At 40.0% G+C, this 13592-nt stretch overlaps 1 protein-coding gene across 2 annotated transcripts in view; it reads right to left on the reverse strand.

Moving 5' to 3' along the window:
* Positions 1–1795: 1795 nt before the first annotated feature.
* LOC139663933 (rab GTPase-activating protein 1-like) overlaps positions 1796–13592 on the reverse strand; it is a 55951-nt gene continuing 44154 nt past the window's right edge. Inside the window, exon 11 of one of the 2 annotated variants that reach the window (XM_071542718.1) lies at positions 1796–1893. In XM_071542718.1, the coding sequence (XP_071398819.1) occupies positions 1796–1893 (98 nt within the window). Of the gene's footprint in view, positions 1894–2625; positions 2830–13592 lie in introns of those variants that run through there. The other variant, XM_071542719.1, reaches the window with a different exon arrangement.

The raw sequence follows: 13592 nt of genomic DNA on the forward strand, positions 1-13592 counted from the left end.
TCTCCATTGTTGTTATTACTCCTCCTTGGTTCCGGCACACAGCTTGACAACAGCTTGACAACGGCGTTAGTCCAGCCCGTGGCTCTGATTGGCTAATTGAAACCGCTGTTTCATGTCACGATGCCAGACCAGAATCAGTCGACTCGGTGGAGTGGGCGGAGTCAAAGGTCTGGACCCAGGCAAGTTACACAGTGTTGTGAAAGAGTTGTGTTTTGAGTTTTTCCGGGACCTACAGTATACTGTATAATGTTTTCTATTACACTAAAGTAACAAGAAAATTCTATTAGTTAGAAAATTCAAATAAATGAAAAACAGTGCATGCAAAAGTAAGTACACCCCTTGTTTCATTAGAGCTAAATTGTGACCAATATTTCATCTTCCATCTCTGCATCTCTCTTTCATCCTCTCTACATCTTCCTCTCTTACCTCTATCTCTCACCCCCTCTCTCTCCAGGTTTCAACTCCATCTATATCTCATTTTTCCATGTCTCTCTCTTTCCCCCATCTCCCTCTCTCTATCTCTATCTCTTTACCATCTCTCTCCATGTCCCCATTCTTCTCTCTATCGCTCCCCAATCTATCTCTCTTCCATTTCTGCATCTCTATTTCCATCTCTCCATCTTCCTCTCTTCCCATCTCTATCTCTCTCTCTCTCTCGCTCTCTAGCCTCCAACTCTCTCCAAGTTTATCTCTTTCTATCTCATCCTCTCTCCATCCATCTCCTCACCCCCCTCTCTAGAGCCCTGCATTCCGACGCTACTGACAGATTCGGGCCGGGCTTCGGGACGATTTTCACATCACTAGCTCGGGCTCGGGTCGGGCCCGGGCCTGAGTTTATTTATTTATTTATTTTTTTTTTGTTTTGGTTTGGGGTTTGAAATCAATAGGCATATCAATCAAAGAAACTACTAATTTAAGAAAATAAATACAAATTGATAAAACAAAGTTAAAATAGAAAAACGTTTCAGCCTGTCACATGCACACACAGTCTGCCTGGCACACACACACACACACACACACGCCCTCTCGTCACTGGCCTCAAGGACTAATGTTACTGTTCTTGAAATGTTCTTGAGGAAATGGACTTTAGCCATGTTCTTTGGTGAAGCTTTTGATCGTCCTACACAGCACGCGTCCCGTTTGCGTGTCCAAGCTGCTACACCGGCTCCGTCACGGCTCCGCCTGCGGTCTGCCCATTCTGCTGCACGTATCTGGGTTTTTTCTCTAAGGTTAAGTGAACACAGTTATCTTGTTTTGCTTATTGTTATATAAACAACTCACGCTGCACTGTGAGCAACATTAATGCACCACAGAGGAGTACTTATGTCACTTTTTTGAGTGTAGGCGTACTGTCAACAAATAGAAGCTTCTCAGCGGCTCTCCGTGGATAACCTCATGTCCAACATTTATTTAAGCGACACTGGTTCATGTATCCTCTATTTTGTTAACTGACATGGTGATAAATGACTACAATAAGCGAACTACTGGCATTTATATACATTTATATGGCTAAAATACGGAACAGACGGATGCGTAGTCCGTCAAAAATAGAAGTGTTGCGTATCTCCAGAGTTGCGGCTCCGATCCGGCTCTGTGTTCGGCCAGAACTGACACATTTAATACTGGTAATGCTTTGGAAGGGTTTTGTATGGTGTTTGATATGGTGCTGATTTAATAGGCTATTCGAAATTTATCAAACACTTCAGGTTTATGTAAAAAAAACAAAAAAAACAAATCGGGCTCGGGCCTGAATGTCTAGGACCCGGGCCGGGCTAGGGCCTAAATTCTCTTAGTCTTACCATCTAGTGAGGATTCCTCCCCAGGACTCCAGGATTTTCTCAGGACAGTCTTTGGAAACGTCTCCGGTCCCACTGGAGATTTCACTGTCGCTGTCTGCAAGAAACACAAATAGATATTAACTAGATATAATATAATAATTAGACATTTAAGGCGTTTCCAGCAGTTCTATCAAACCCTGGATGTTTTAACTCTTCAGCTGGGAGCTTCGTCTGGAGGGAGACTGTGATCTGACCAGCTAAACACAAGAGTCTAACATCGCAGAAACTTCTTTTGTACTAATGATCGGGTGACTGGAAAACTTTTTGCATTTCTCCACTTGAGCAAACATTGTTTTATTGGTCAGACGCAGAATGAAAATGGTAACTTTGCATTTTTTTTTTTGCTGAAAGTTATTTTTATTGGTATTTAAAGTCATACAAAATGCAATAAATCACAGATACAGTTGGATAAACACAATATATCCCCCCCCCATGTTTCTGCTCCAACAGAGCCCCATCCCTATTGTACCATTTAGTAATCAAACAACTACATATACATATAAATAAAGTCAATGTGACAAGAATCGTAGGTGAGATACAAAAAATAAAATAAAATAAATAAAATTAAAAGATACAATAAATGATAAAAAAATAAATAAATAATAAATAATGAGTGGCAAGAAAAACATACAAAAAATAAAATAAAATTTAAAAGTTACAAATAATAAACAAGTAAGCTATATATAATATGGGGTCAGTATTACAAAACTGCAATATCAGTGGCGTCTGTTTTTTCTACATGGGTTAAAAATGGTTATGCCATACAGCATAAACCTTCTATAGCACACCCTCTTGTAGAATAGTGAATTTTCTCCAATGTCAAATGATGCATAAGGTCTTTAACCCATAGCTTAAAGGTTGGAGGGAATTTGTCCTTCCGTTTAAGCAGTGTAAGCCGTCTAGCTAAAGTAACTTTGCATTTTAACGTCTCAGATTGACAGGAAAACAGAAAATCTTCAAGGTGCAGGAGTGTCTGTAGAGTTGACCATTTCTAAAAAAAAAAAAAAGTGTGAAAAGGTATTAAGTATTTATTCAGAATCTCATTCCATAAACAGCAGGATAATGCTTTGTTATACATGAGGAAAACACCAAGCACAATTCCCTCAGAGAGGCTGACAGCAAATTCAGCGATCCACAGACTCTGCTGCTGATGCTGCTGCGTGCCGCTTCACCTGGAAGAAAGTCCGCTCCAATTAATCGCCAACTATTTTGATAATCGATTAATCGGTTTGAGTCATTTTTTAAGAAAAATAAGTCAAAATTCTCTGATTCCAGCTTCTTAAATGTGAATATTTTCTGGTTTCTTTCCTCCTCTATGACAGTAAACTGAATATCTTTGGGTTGTGGACAAAACAAGACATTTGAGGACGTCATCTTGGGCTTTGGGAAACACTGATCCACATTTTTCACCATTTTCTGGCATTTTATAAACCAAACAACTAACTGGTTAATCGAGAAAATAATCGACAGATTAATCGACAATGAAAATAATCGTTAGTTGCAGCTCTAGTGTAAATGTAGGGAAGTAACAGCTCCGACCAAAGCAAACAGACTGTAGGGTTGAAAATGCCATCAACCGGTGATTCTTTTGCTCAATATAGCGATTGATATGAATGATATTAATTGCAATATATGTGGATACAGCTTTTCTCAAGGCTGTAGTTTTCAGCACTTAGACAGATACCATTATAGGGATGATAAAAGGTGTTTCAATACTTGTCACTCAGTTTGAATATAATAAAAGATTTTCTCCAAGATGCAGGAACAGACAGTGTTGTTTAGGAATCTGAAAGGAGAATGAAGGCTTTCACTGGACAGAGATGACATGTTGTGCCTCAAACTGACAAAAACAAGAAAACAACTATGGTGGTTATACTTGATATGTTTTAATTAAACCTTTATTTAGGGAGGTAGTCCCACTGAGACAAAAAGGAGGGACGAGACCTGGCCAAAGAAGCAGCATCATGACAAACAATGTGCAACAACCACGTACATAAGCAAAAACTATAATTAAAGGTGCTATGTGTAGCATTTATAAATATCATTATCAGTGTCAAATTAATTGTGATACCTTGGTATAATGACCGTAAACAAATGAGTCCATGGTGGAGATGATTGGTCTCTATCTCACAGCAGCAGTATTGTTAGTTCTAGTGTTTCTCCACATTAAGACTACATTTCCCATAAGCCCCGTTGCTTCCTGCCCCCCCCCTGAAGAGGATCAACATGTTGGAAGTGATTTCTCCATCTTCCTTTCCCTCCTTCCACCATCTGCTGCCAGAAACTCTTTCAGCTTTAGCTCCGTTTTGCTCTGGAAGAACAGAACCTCTTCCTGTTTTGTGCCGTAAAGCGATCCAGCAGATTTCCCTCCAGATCCACCAGGTGGAGGAGAAACAATGGAGGATGCAGAGTAGAGGCTGATAGAGGCTGACAGGCTGACCACTGATGATCTGGTTTGTTTACGGTAATTATACTGATGTCTCAAAATTATTGTGGTGATGATTTATCGATGTTACGCGGTACCTTTAAAAAAAAAATCAGCAGCCAAGAGCTAAAATCAAAATTCATGCCTGAGAAGTGTGAACTGAATCACAGGTATTTTAAAAAGCTGTAATTATCAGCGTCACAGAGTGGGACAGATGGAGGAGCCGGAGCTTGCCTACACATGGCTCTGCTGCGGAGGCTCGCTCTGCAGACAAGAGGCAATCAGCGCAGAAACACTCCTGTTTGGATGCAGAGGCGCTAATTGTCTGAGCTGATGGATGAGACAAACTGATCCCCGCTCACACACCTACACACACACACACGCACACACACACACACACACACACTCACACGCATATATATACAGATACACACATATACCACATATGAGGATACAAACATTCGGTACGCACAGGTGCAGTAAAAATACGGACACACACGTTCAGTACATATACAGATAGACATGTTCGGTACATGTACTGTATGTAAGAAATCTAGGGCAACACTCATCTGCTCTGTAATATTTATTTATTTATATCTATTTTATCTTTCTTTTAAATGTGATTTTAATGCACTTTTCACTTTTCTAATCCTCTCGCACTGTCTTTTCTTTTATCTTTCGATTTCACTTGATTTGAACTGTACTAGTTTACTTTTTAAGTCTTTTATCTTGTGGATCTCTTTTGCACTTTTTAATTGTACATTTTTTTTTACCTTTACTGTATTTTTTTTATTACTCTGTAAAGCACTTTGAATTGCCTCAGTGTATGAAATGTGCTATACAAATAAAGCTGCCTTGCCTATGCACACGTTCAGTACATATATACAGATATACACATGCAGTACATACACAGATACACACATGTGGTGAACATGCACAGTAACAGACACACACACGTGCATACTAGGGCTGAACAATTAATCAAAATTTTATCGAAATCACAATATGGCCTACTGCAATTTTCAAATCGCAGGAGGCGCAATATTTGTTAAAGGTGAAATGTGTCAAAATAGCATTTTAAATGAAATATTGTGGTGCTGCAGATGTCCTGGCCTACACATCATATTCTACAGACTTAAGAAAACATCTTTGTTTGGTACAGATCCCCGCAAAAATCACACCATAATCATTATAATATGTTTTTCAATGAAAATGAGAATAATGATGTAAAAATTATCATTCCCTCTAACATCGCAAATCATATCACAATTGCAATATCAGTCAAAATAATCGCAATTACATATTTTTTCAAAATCGTTCAGCTCTAGTGCATACACACATAAAGACACAACCAGATAGACACACGGTCACACCCACACAACACACACACACACACACACACACACACACACAACACACAGGAGCAGATACTTGAAGTACACATGCAAACAAAACCAGATAGACACAGTCACAGAAAAAAACAGATAGACACACACACACACACTCACACACACACACACACACACACACACAGTCTGGCTCATATACTCAGTGTGACAGACACTCGACTACAACAGAGACCTCTCCATCTTTCTTTCTCTCTCTCTCTCCCACACACTCTCTCCTCTCTCCTCTCTCTTTCTCTCTGACACACACTCATTCTCTCGCCTTTCTCTCAGACACACACTCACTCTCTCGTCTCATTCTCTCTCTCTCTCTCTCTCTCTCTCTCTCTCTCTCACTCACTCACACTAGTCAGTGCAGAGAAAAGTAAAACAGAATCATTTTGCCTGGTTAGTGTTAGGCATGATGTATTCTCAGTCCAGGTAACATTCTGCCGCTAACAGAAGCAACCTCTGACAAAAACACATCATTCTGCTTTTCTTGCTGAATATTGCAATTGTGATATGAATTGTGATATGAATGATGGATGTAGACATAGCTATTTTCTACATTCTGTTTTTTGAAATTGAAGTACAAAATGGATGGGCACCACACTCTCTCTCTCCAGGAAAAGTAATGTTTATTTACCCGGAGAATATTAAACCATGAGGTTTCAGCCAAAGAGCCCATAACCTTCAGTCTTTAGATGAAAAATCTGTGCTCAGGGAGGCACAGAAGATTCTGAACGACCCAACACACACATCCTGAACCCAGAGTCGGAGGTTTTGCCCTCAGGCCGACGGTTCAGGATGACAAACTGCAGACTGAACTAGTACAAGAATTCATTTATTCCATCCTCCATCAAGATATTAAATAGCAACAAGTAGGAGTACTATATTATTTTATTATTTAAAAAAAAACACTGGTTGAATATACCTGGTTTTATTATTTGAAACTATTGTCTTTTTTATTACCTTTTATTATTTTAAAGAACTATTGTCTCACACTCAACATGTGAACTGAAGCACGTTTTGCATGAGTTTGTATGTATGATCTATGTATTTGCATGAATGTGCATTGTGATGTTGTTGACAAATATGTTGTGTGATGCAGCGGCTTGGAGCCCAAGACAAGTTTCCGTGCGGGACAATAAAGTATATCTTATCTTATCTTATCATATCTATATCTTATGTTATCTTATCTTAATCAGACAGTCAGACGGCCGCAACGTTGTGTTTTAATATTCTCTAGTTGAATAAATATTTCTTTTAATGGACAGACTGTGGTGCCAATCCATTTTGTTCTTCAAGACTGTTTTTGTTGTTGCACCTCTGCTCCTGTTGTTGGAGCCCCAGTTTTTTCAGTGTAGCACTTCAAGAAAACATGAATTTTATCTTGAAAGAAGGTGACATGCTAATGATTAGGATTTGCTCTGCTTGAATAATTTCCTTTACCAGAAGTAAAAGTACACAGAAACACACTAAGGTCTGAACAAGGTGTAAGAGAGTGTGAATCCAGGGTCTGGGTAAGTTTTTATATTTCAAAATGTGTAGTGACAGAAAATAGTCAGACTCTGCATGACAGAGCTCAGAAATGCAGTGAACCCACAAATAACTCTGTTGCTGGATAGAAGTGTGGCTGTACATGAATGCTGGAGCGGAGCAGATGCCCATCATGCAGCATGTCTTCCATTAAGAGCCCTCCACGGTAATTGGCACCCTGGGAAACACGAACCAAACTGCGGCTGCAGAAAAACACATTAATATTTCTGAGCACAAACTCTAACTGTGTTGCCTATTATTTAGTATTTCTTTATCTTCAGCCAGAGTGCAAATAATTCTAGAGAGCGCCGTTTACCGCCTTATTAACAATATGGATTCTGTGACAATATATATGTTTTCCAGGTTCAGAATCAACATATTTGGCCCTGTTCTAGTGGAAACTATCAAGTCAAACCCTCACTGTTACTGCAAACATGCAATTCATCCACTGCCTTTGTAGAAAACCGAGGCCTGTTGCTCTAGTGAGTCATTTGATTTAATCATGTACTATTATGTACTATTATGTACAGCCTGATGGCCTAGAAGTAGGCAATACAGTAGGAGTTTCCACACCTACTAACAGCACACAAAAACACACACACACACATAGAGAACACACACACAAAATGCACCACCTGCCAGACCAAACCGCTGCTGTTGTGTCTTGTGAAATACATCCACAAGTTAAATTCAAAACTTTTTAAAGGGACGGTCAACCCAGGTAGAAATGTTAATTTTCTTCTTTAGTATCACTCTTGAGTTGTTTGTTCATCATCCACCGAGATTCAACAACTGTAATAAAATAAAAATGGAGCTGCATCTGACCCATACAGTGGTGAACACAGAATAATTACACTTTCAAAAAGGCACTCAAAAGTGAACTGAGGAAACTGACCATGTAAACTTTGGGATCCTAATAAAACAATAAACCAATAAAACAATAAAACAGCGAGTGACCAAGCGATCCAGAGCCCCTGCTGTCGTGGGGCTAAAAATGCTTTAATGAGAAATTGCATATTTTAGTTATTTTATCTCTTTAACACTTTGCTAATGCCAGTGAGAATGAGCTGGACGTATTTTGCAACTGAAAAACACTAAATCAAAAACAGCGGCAGACTTATCAGAACATAACATAGCAATGATTTTTATTTCTTTGTTGTGTTTTACTTTTATTCCTTGTTTCTTAGCTCTATTTTTACTCCACTGATCTTGTTGCTGTAGCCATTTTTTATAATGATTTTCATTTCATTTTATTTATTTGTACTTAGTTTCTATTCTTTGTTTTTTTTTTTGTAGTGTTTTTATTCCATGCTTTTATTTATTGTAAAGCACTTTGTAACAATTGTTTTGAAAGGTGCTATATAAATAAACTTTATTATCATTATTATTATGATTATATAACGTTCGGTCTGCATGACCGGGCCGATTCCTCAACGGCAAAACCAAGAAACTGCAAAATGTTTAAAACCTCAAAAACATAACTAAAAGTAGAAACGCAACATCGAACCGTACTCAAAACCCTCCAAGGACTTGACTTTAGATAATATGACTGAAGACATATTTTTAATTCTTTTCTCCAGGACCTGCACCACTCTGCTGCTCCTATACATCTCCCAGCCTCAGCGGGGGCTTTTCAGGTCTTTATAAATGCTTGATGAGCCCTTTCAAGTGGTTCAGACCCGGCACAAAGCCGCCGCTCTGTCCTCCGATTGGCTGAGGCCACGTGGCGCTGCAGCGTGAGTCCAATGCCACCGCCAGCTTACCAGGTGATGAAAGGAAACGCGAAGACGAAGGTCATTACTGTTACCTTTTAATCTGGAGAGGGGCTGAGCATTCACCGCAAGATTACTTTCCAGCAGGCTGTGATGCCGAGGCCGCCGGATCCGTTCTGTCTGTCAGACCAGAAAGCCTCGACAAGCTGCATGAAGACGCTCTATCTTTCTGTCTTTTTCTATTTTATTGTATTTTTATTCATACCCTTTATTATTGTTTTAATTCATATCCTTTAGTATGTTTTTTTTTACCATGTTTTCTATTATGTGGATGCATGTACAGTATGATTCTAGCTGTATATGATGAAGCAGGTGGAGTGTGAGGATATACTGTATGTATGTGCATGTGCATGTTCATGGTCTGTGCAAATGCATGTCAAATGGATTAGCATTTGTGTGTATGTGTGTGTATATGTGTGTGTGTGTGTGTGTGTGTGTGTGTATGTGTGTGTGTGTGTGCGTGTGAAAGGATAATGAGGAACAAAATAAGCCACAATCACACACACAGGCGCGCTGTGAAAGGCAAAGGGGAGAAAAAAAAGAAAAAGAAAAAGAAAAAAAAAGATAGAAAGTCAGCTTCAGGCCCATTTCCAAGAAGACAAAAAAAAAAAACGTGCACGTGAACTGAATGTGAGCGTGCACGTGGCGGTGGCATCCGCACTGGGAGTGTATTCATTCCCGTTCACAATGAGGCTGACCTCCAGCTCCGCGGCCCCGAGCGCCTCCTGCTTTCAGCTCTGGGAGTGTGTGTGTGTGTGTGTGTGTGTGTGTGTGTGTGTGTGTGTGTGTGTGTGTGTGTGTGTGTGTGTGTGTGTGTGTACAGAAGGAGCTGTCTGAATGGCTGCCGCAGTGCTGTAAAGCGCTCGCTGCGGCCTTGGCGGCTGGCTCGTGTCTTTGGGCGTGGGAGAGACGCTTTCTGCTCTCTGCCTCCACTCCGCTAATAAGTTTGAGCGCTGCAAGGTGAGGAGAAGAGAGACGCTGGCAGCAGGAGGAGGGAGGAGCAGCATGAAACCTCACGTCTTGGTTATTTATTTATTTATTTTTCTTGACGCTCCACACCTTGGAATCGCCAAAATCAAATTAATACCTCAAACCAAACGGTCTGTCTGATGTGCTATTTTACTTGAATTTGCCGTTTTTATATTATTTGAACATGATTAAGAAACTTCATTTTGAGTCATTGTCTAATACCAAATGAACTTTATACTTGTTCATTGAAAAATCAATAAATACAAACAAAAACAGATATTTGATTTTGGTCAATACATCATACAGAGTATTGGTTAAAGCTGGACTAGGTGTGTTTATGTAAAAATCATCAGACTAAATCACAGATGGGCTGCAACAGAGAATAACTTTATAATTTTGCCAAAATTATTTCAGGTGTTGGTCAGCTCACTGGTGGGAAATCTTCCTCACACAGACGGTGTGTGTGTGTGTGTGTGTGTGTGTGTGTGTGTTTCACACACAAAGTTACAAACATTTAAAGACCTGGGAATTAATCTGGATGGGGAACTATGGAGTGACTTGTGCAGAGATGGTGTCACCTCTACTTTAAACTCTAGATATAAATTGATACAATTTAACTTCCTGCATCAGCTCTATATTACCCCATATAAACTGCACAAATACAACTCCAATATATCGCCCCTTTGTTTTAGATGTGGCCTAGATGAAGGAACATTCCTACATTCCACATGGCAATGCCCTAAACTTCAGGGGTTTTGGCAGGGGGTGTGTGACACCCTATCCAGTATTCATGGTGTTATCTTTCCATTAGATCCGGAGGTTTGTTTACTGGGTAATTTTACTAACTCCAACCTTAAAAATAGCCACGCTATAAGGCTCACAGAAATTTTGCTGGCCATTGCTAAAAAATGTATTGCGTTAAAATGGAAATCGGATGCCCCCCTCCCAATTGGAATGTGGCTCTCTGAAATTAATAGCTGTATACCCCTAGAGAAAATAACTTACTGGTTGAGGAATAAGAGTAAAACATTTTACAAGATATGGCAACCCTTTGTGGATTATATGGAAAACCTCCCATCACACCAGACTGATTGTGCCTCTGTATAGTCTTCCTGTATTGAGGATGTGCTTGACCATGTGATTCTTGAGGTGTGATGTTGCCCTGTGTCTCTCAATGTTTTGTTTTGTTTTGTTTAGTTATATTATTTTATTTTGTTGTTATTGTGGACAGTGTCTATTTGATTTTAACTTTGATTTGTTTATTGATTGCTGTCTTGTTGACTTTGTACTGTCATTTGTTTGTTATTTGCTGTTTGTTATTGTGTTTGGTTTTGAAAAAGCAAAATAAAATATTCAAAAAAAAAAAAAAAGTTACAAACATTTTGATTTCATGTTAAAGGAATAGTTCACCCAAAAATGAAAAATTCTGTCCTCATCTCCTCCCCCTCATGCCAGGTGAAACTCAGGTGAAGTTTGTCCATATAACACACAGGGAGGCTGCAGCACAACTCCATAGCAGCCTTCTCCAAAACAACTGAAGTCAGTGGGGACCAGTTCTTCAGAGTTCCACAAAGACCTACAGTATATTTACACCATCATTTAGTGCAAATCTGAACTACAGCTGATTGATCTGCAACAAATAATGGTGTATAGGTCTTTCTATTCACAGTGTGATTGTTTGTCTGTTTTTGTTTTGGAGCTCTAAAGAACAGGTCCCCATTGACTTCAGTTGTTTTGGAGAAGGCTGCTACCAAGTTGTGCTGCAGCCTCCCTGTGTGTTATATGGACTAACACATTTCACCTGTGTTTCATTTGGCATGAGGGGGAGGAGATGATGACAGAATTTTCATTTTTGGGTGAACTATTCCTTTAAGAAAGTTATGTATTCTGGAAGGTTTATGTTTCATACCAGTGTGAGGTACTGCATGAACGTTTGAATATCATTAATAACCGTTATGGTGTTTTGTTAATCTTAAAATTAAATTAAAAATAAATTAAATAAACGTTTGGTCTGAAGTCGACGGCCCACTGCAACGCTCTGAGCATCAGCTGCTGGTCTGAACTAGCCTGTGTGTTAGCTACTGGGCTATTTGTCTGAATTCATCTGTGCAGAATAAATATCATACAGTGATTCTGACGGCGCGGCCGTGACCCACAAAAGTGGCTAAAAAAATAGTTGGATGGATGGATTGAATAAATTTCCGCATTTTTCATGCATATTTTAATAATCTGAACATTTCAGTCTCCTGGATGATCTCCATTTGTGATGTTAATACAGTCGGCATTTGAATTCACTTTGGCTGCTGTGGAGAAATATTCCAGACATTGAGAACCTTGGAGACCGGCAAGACTGTCGAGGGACACACACACACACACACACACACGCACACACATACACACATACACACACACACACACACACAGTGAGACACACACACACCAGCTAAATGAAAACCGAAACATGTATTTTTATCCAAACCAATCTCATAAAATTCTTCTTTAAAGTGACCAAAACTGCTCGCTCAACATCTAAGGTGTGTAATACAAAAAGTCCCCCCTCGCCCCCTCACCCCCCCCACCCCACCCCACCCTCAGCTCCCCAACATGCATGATTGAACCCCAAACCCTGGCGGTGTCGGTGCCTCGCTCTGCCCACTAAGTCAGAGAAAACAACATGTTTACGAGTCAACATGCGGTCTGAGCAGCAGCCAGACCAAATCCCTGACACCTCCGGTACCGAGCCGGTGGTCAGGTGGAAATGCCAGTCCTGTTTATATTAGCGGGGCGGAAAGTGGGTCATGTTTGGGAACCGTCGGAGTCTAACGGCCGATGTTATTTCTGCTGTTTTGCCTCCATCCCTCGGGCCGCCGCCCTTATTGACAGGGGATAACAGCTTTGTGCGGCGGCTCACGTTCAGACGTGGCGTGGCGTGGCGTGGCGTGGCGTGGCGTGGCGTGGCGTGGCGTGGCGTGGCGTGGCGGCCGTGCGGCGTGACGAGCCGGCGGGTTCAGCTCGGTCCAGCTGAGTCTGACTCAAGGACACAGGCTCTGAACATGAACGGACAGAACGGTCCTTCCACTGTTTGTCATGGTCATTTGGCTAGTGCAGCATAAAATGGCGACTATGGAATTTTAAGTGTTAGTTGCTATGGTGACACTGCAAGTCGCATTAAAGGAGGGGTATCTTTTGCTTTTTCAACAATTTTATATAATTACCTGGTGTCTATAAAATACATCTGTTAAGTTTTTTCAGTAAAAATTAGTGCTGGGCGATAATTCAATATTATCGTTTATCGTCTTTCAGTGGAATCATATCGTGATGATATGAAGATATTTTGATATCGTGACACATTTCTGCTGTCTGAACTGATGATGACAAGCAAATTTTGCTTAAAAACTCTGATAAAAGGAGGTATGGTAGGAATATTATCTGAAAATGTCAGTTTTTTCAACATCACCATTCGGTTCAATGTGATGAACATTAATTTGTTTATTTAACATGATTTTGCATACATGAACCATATAGTGATATATACGGATATCGAGAAAAATCCTTATGATTATCCTGATATTAATTTCAACCATTCGTTTAGTTATAGCTTTAGCTATTCACTTCCCAGTGTTTGTTTCCCACCTACAAGAAAACAGGTCGCAGCTTCTTATGC

This window comes from Centroberyx affinis, unplaced genomic scaffold (genome assembly GCF_046629955.1).
Source record: "Centroberyx affinis isolate AG114_WGS23_722 - 3 ecotype Tasmania unplaced genomic scaffold, CSIRO-AGI_Caff_v1 ptg004173l_1, whole genome shotgun sequence".
Lineage (NCBI taxonomy): Eukaryota > Metazoa > Chordata > Actinopteri > Beryciformes > Berycidae > Centroberyx > Centroberyx affinis.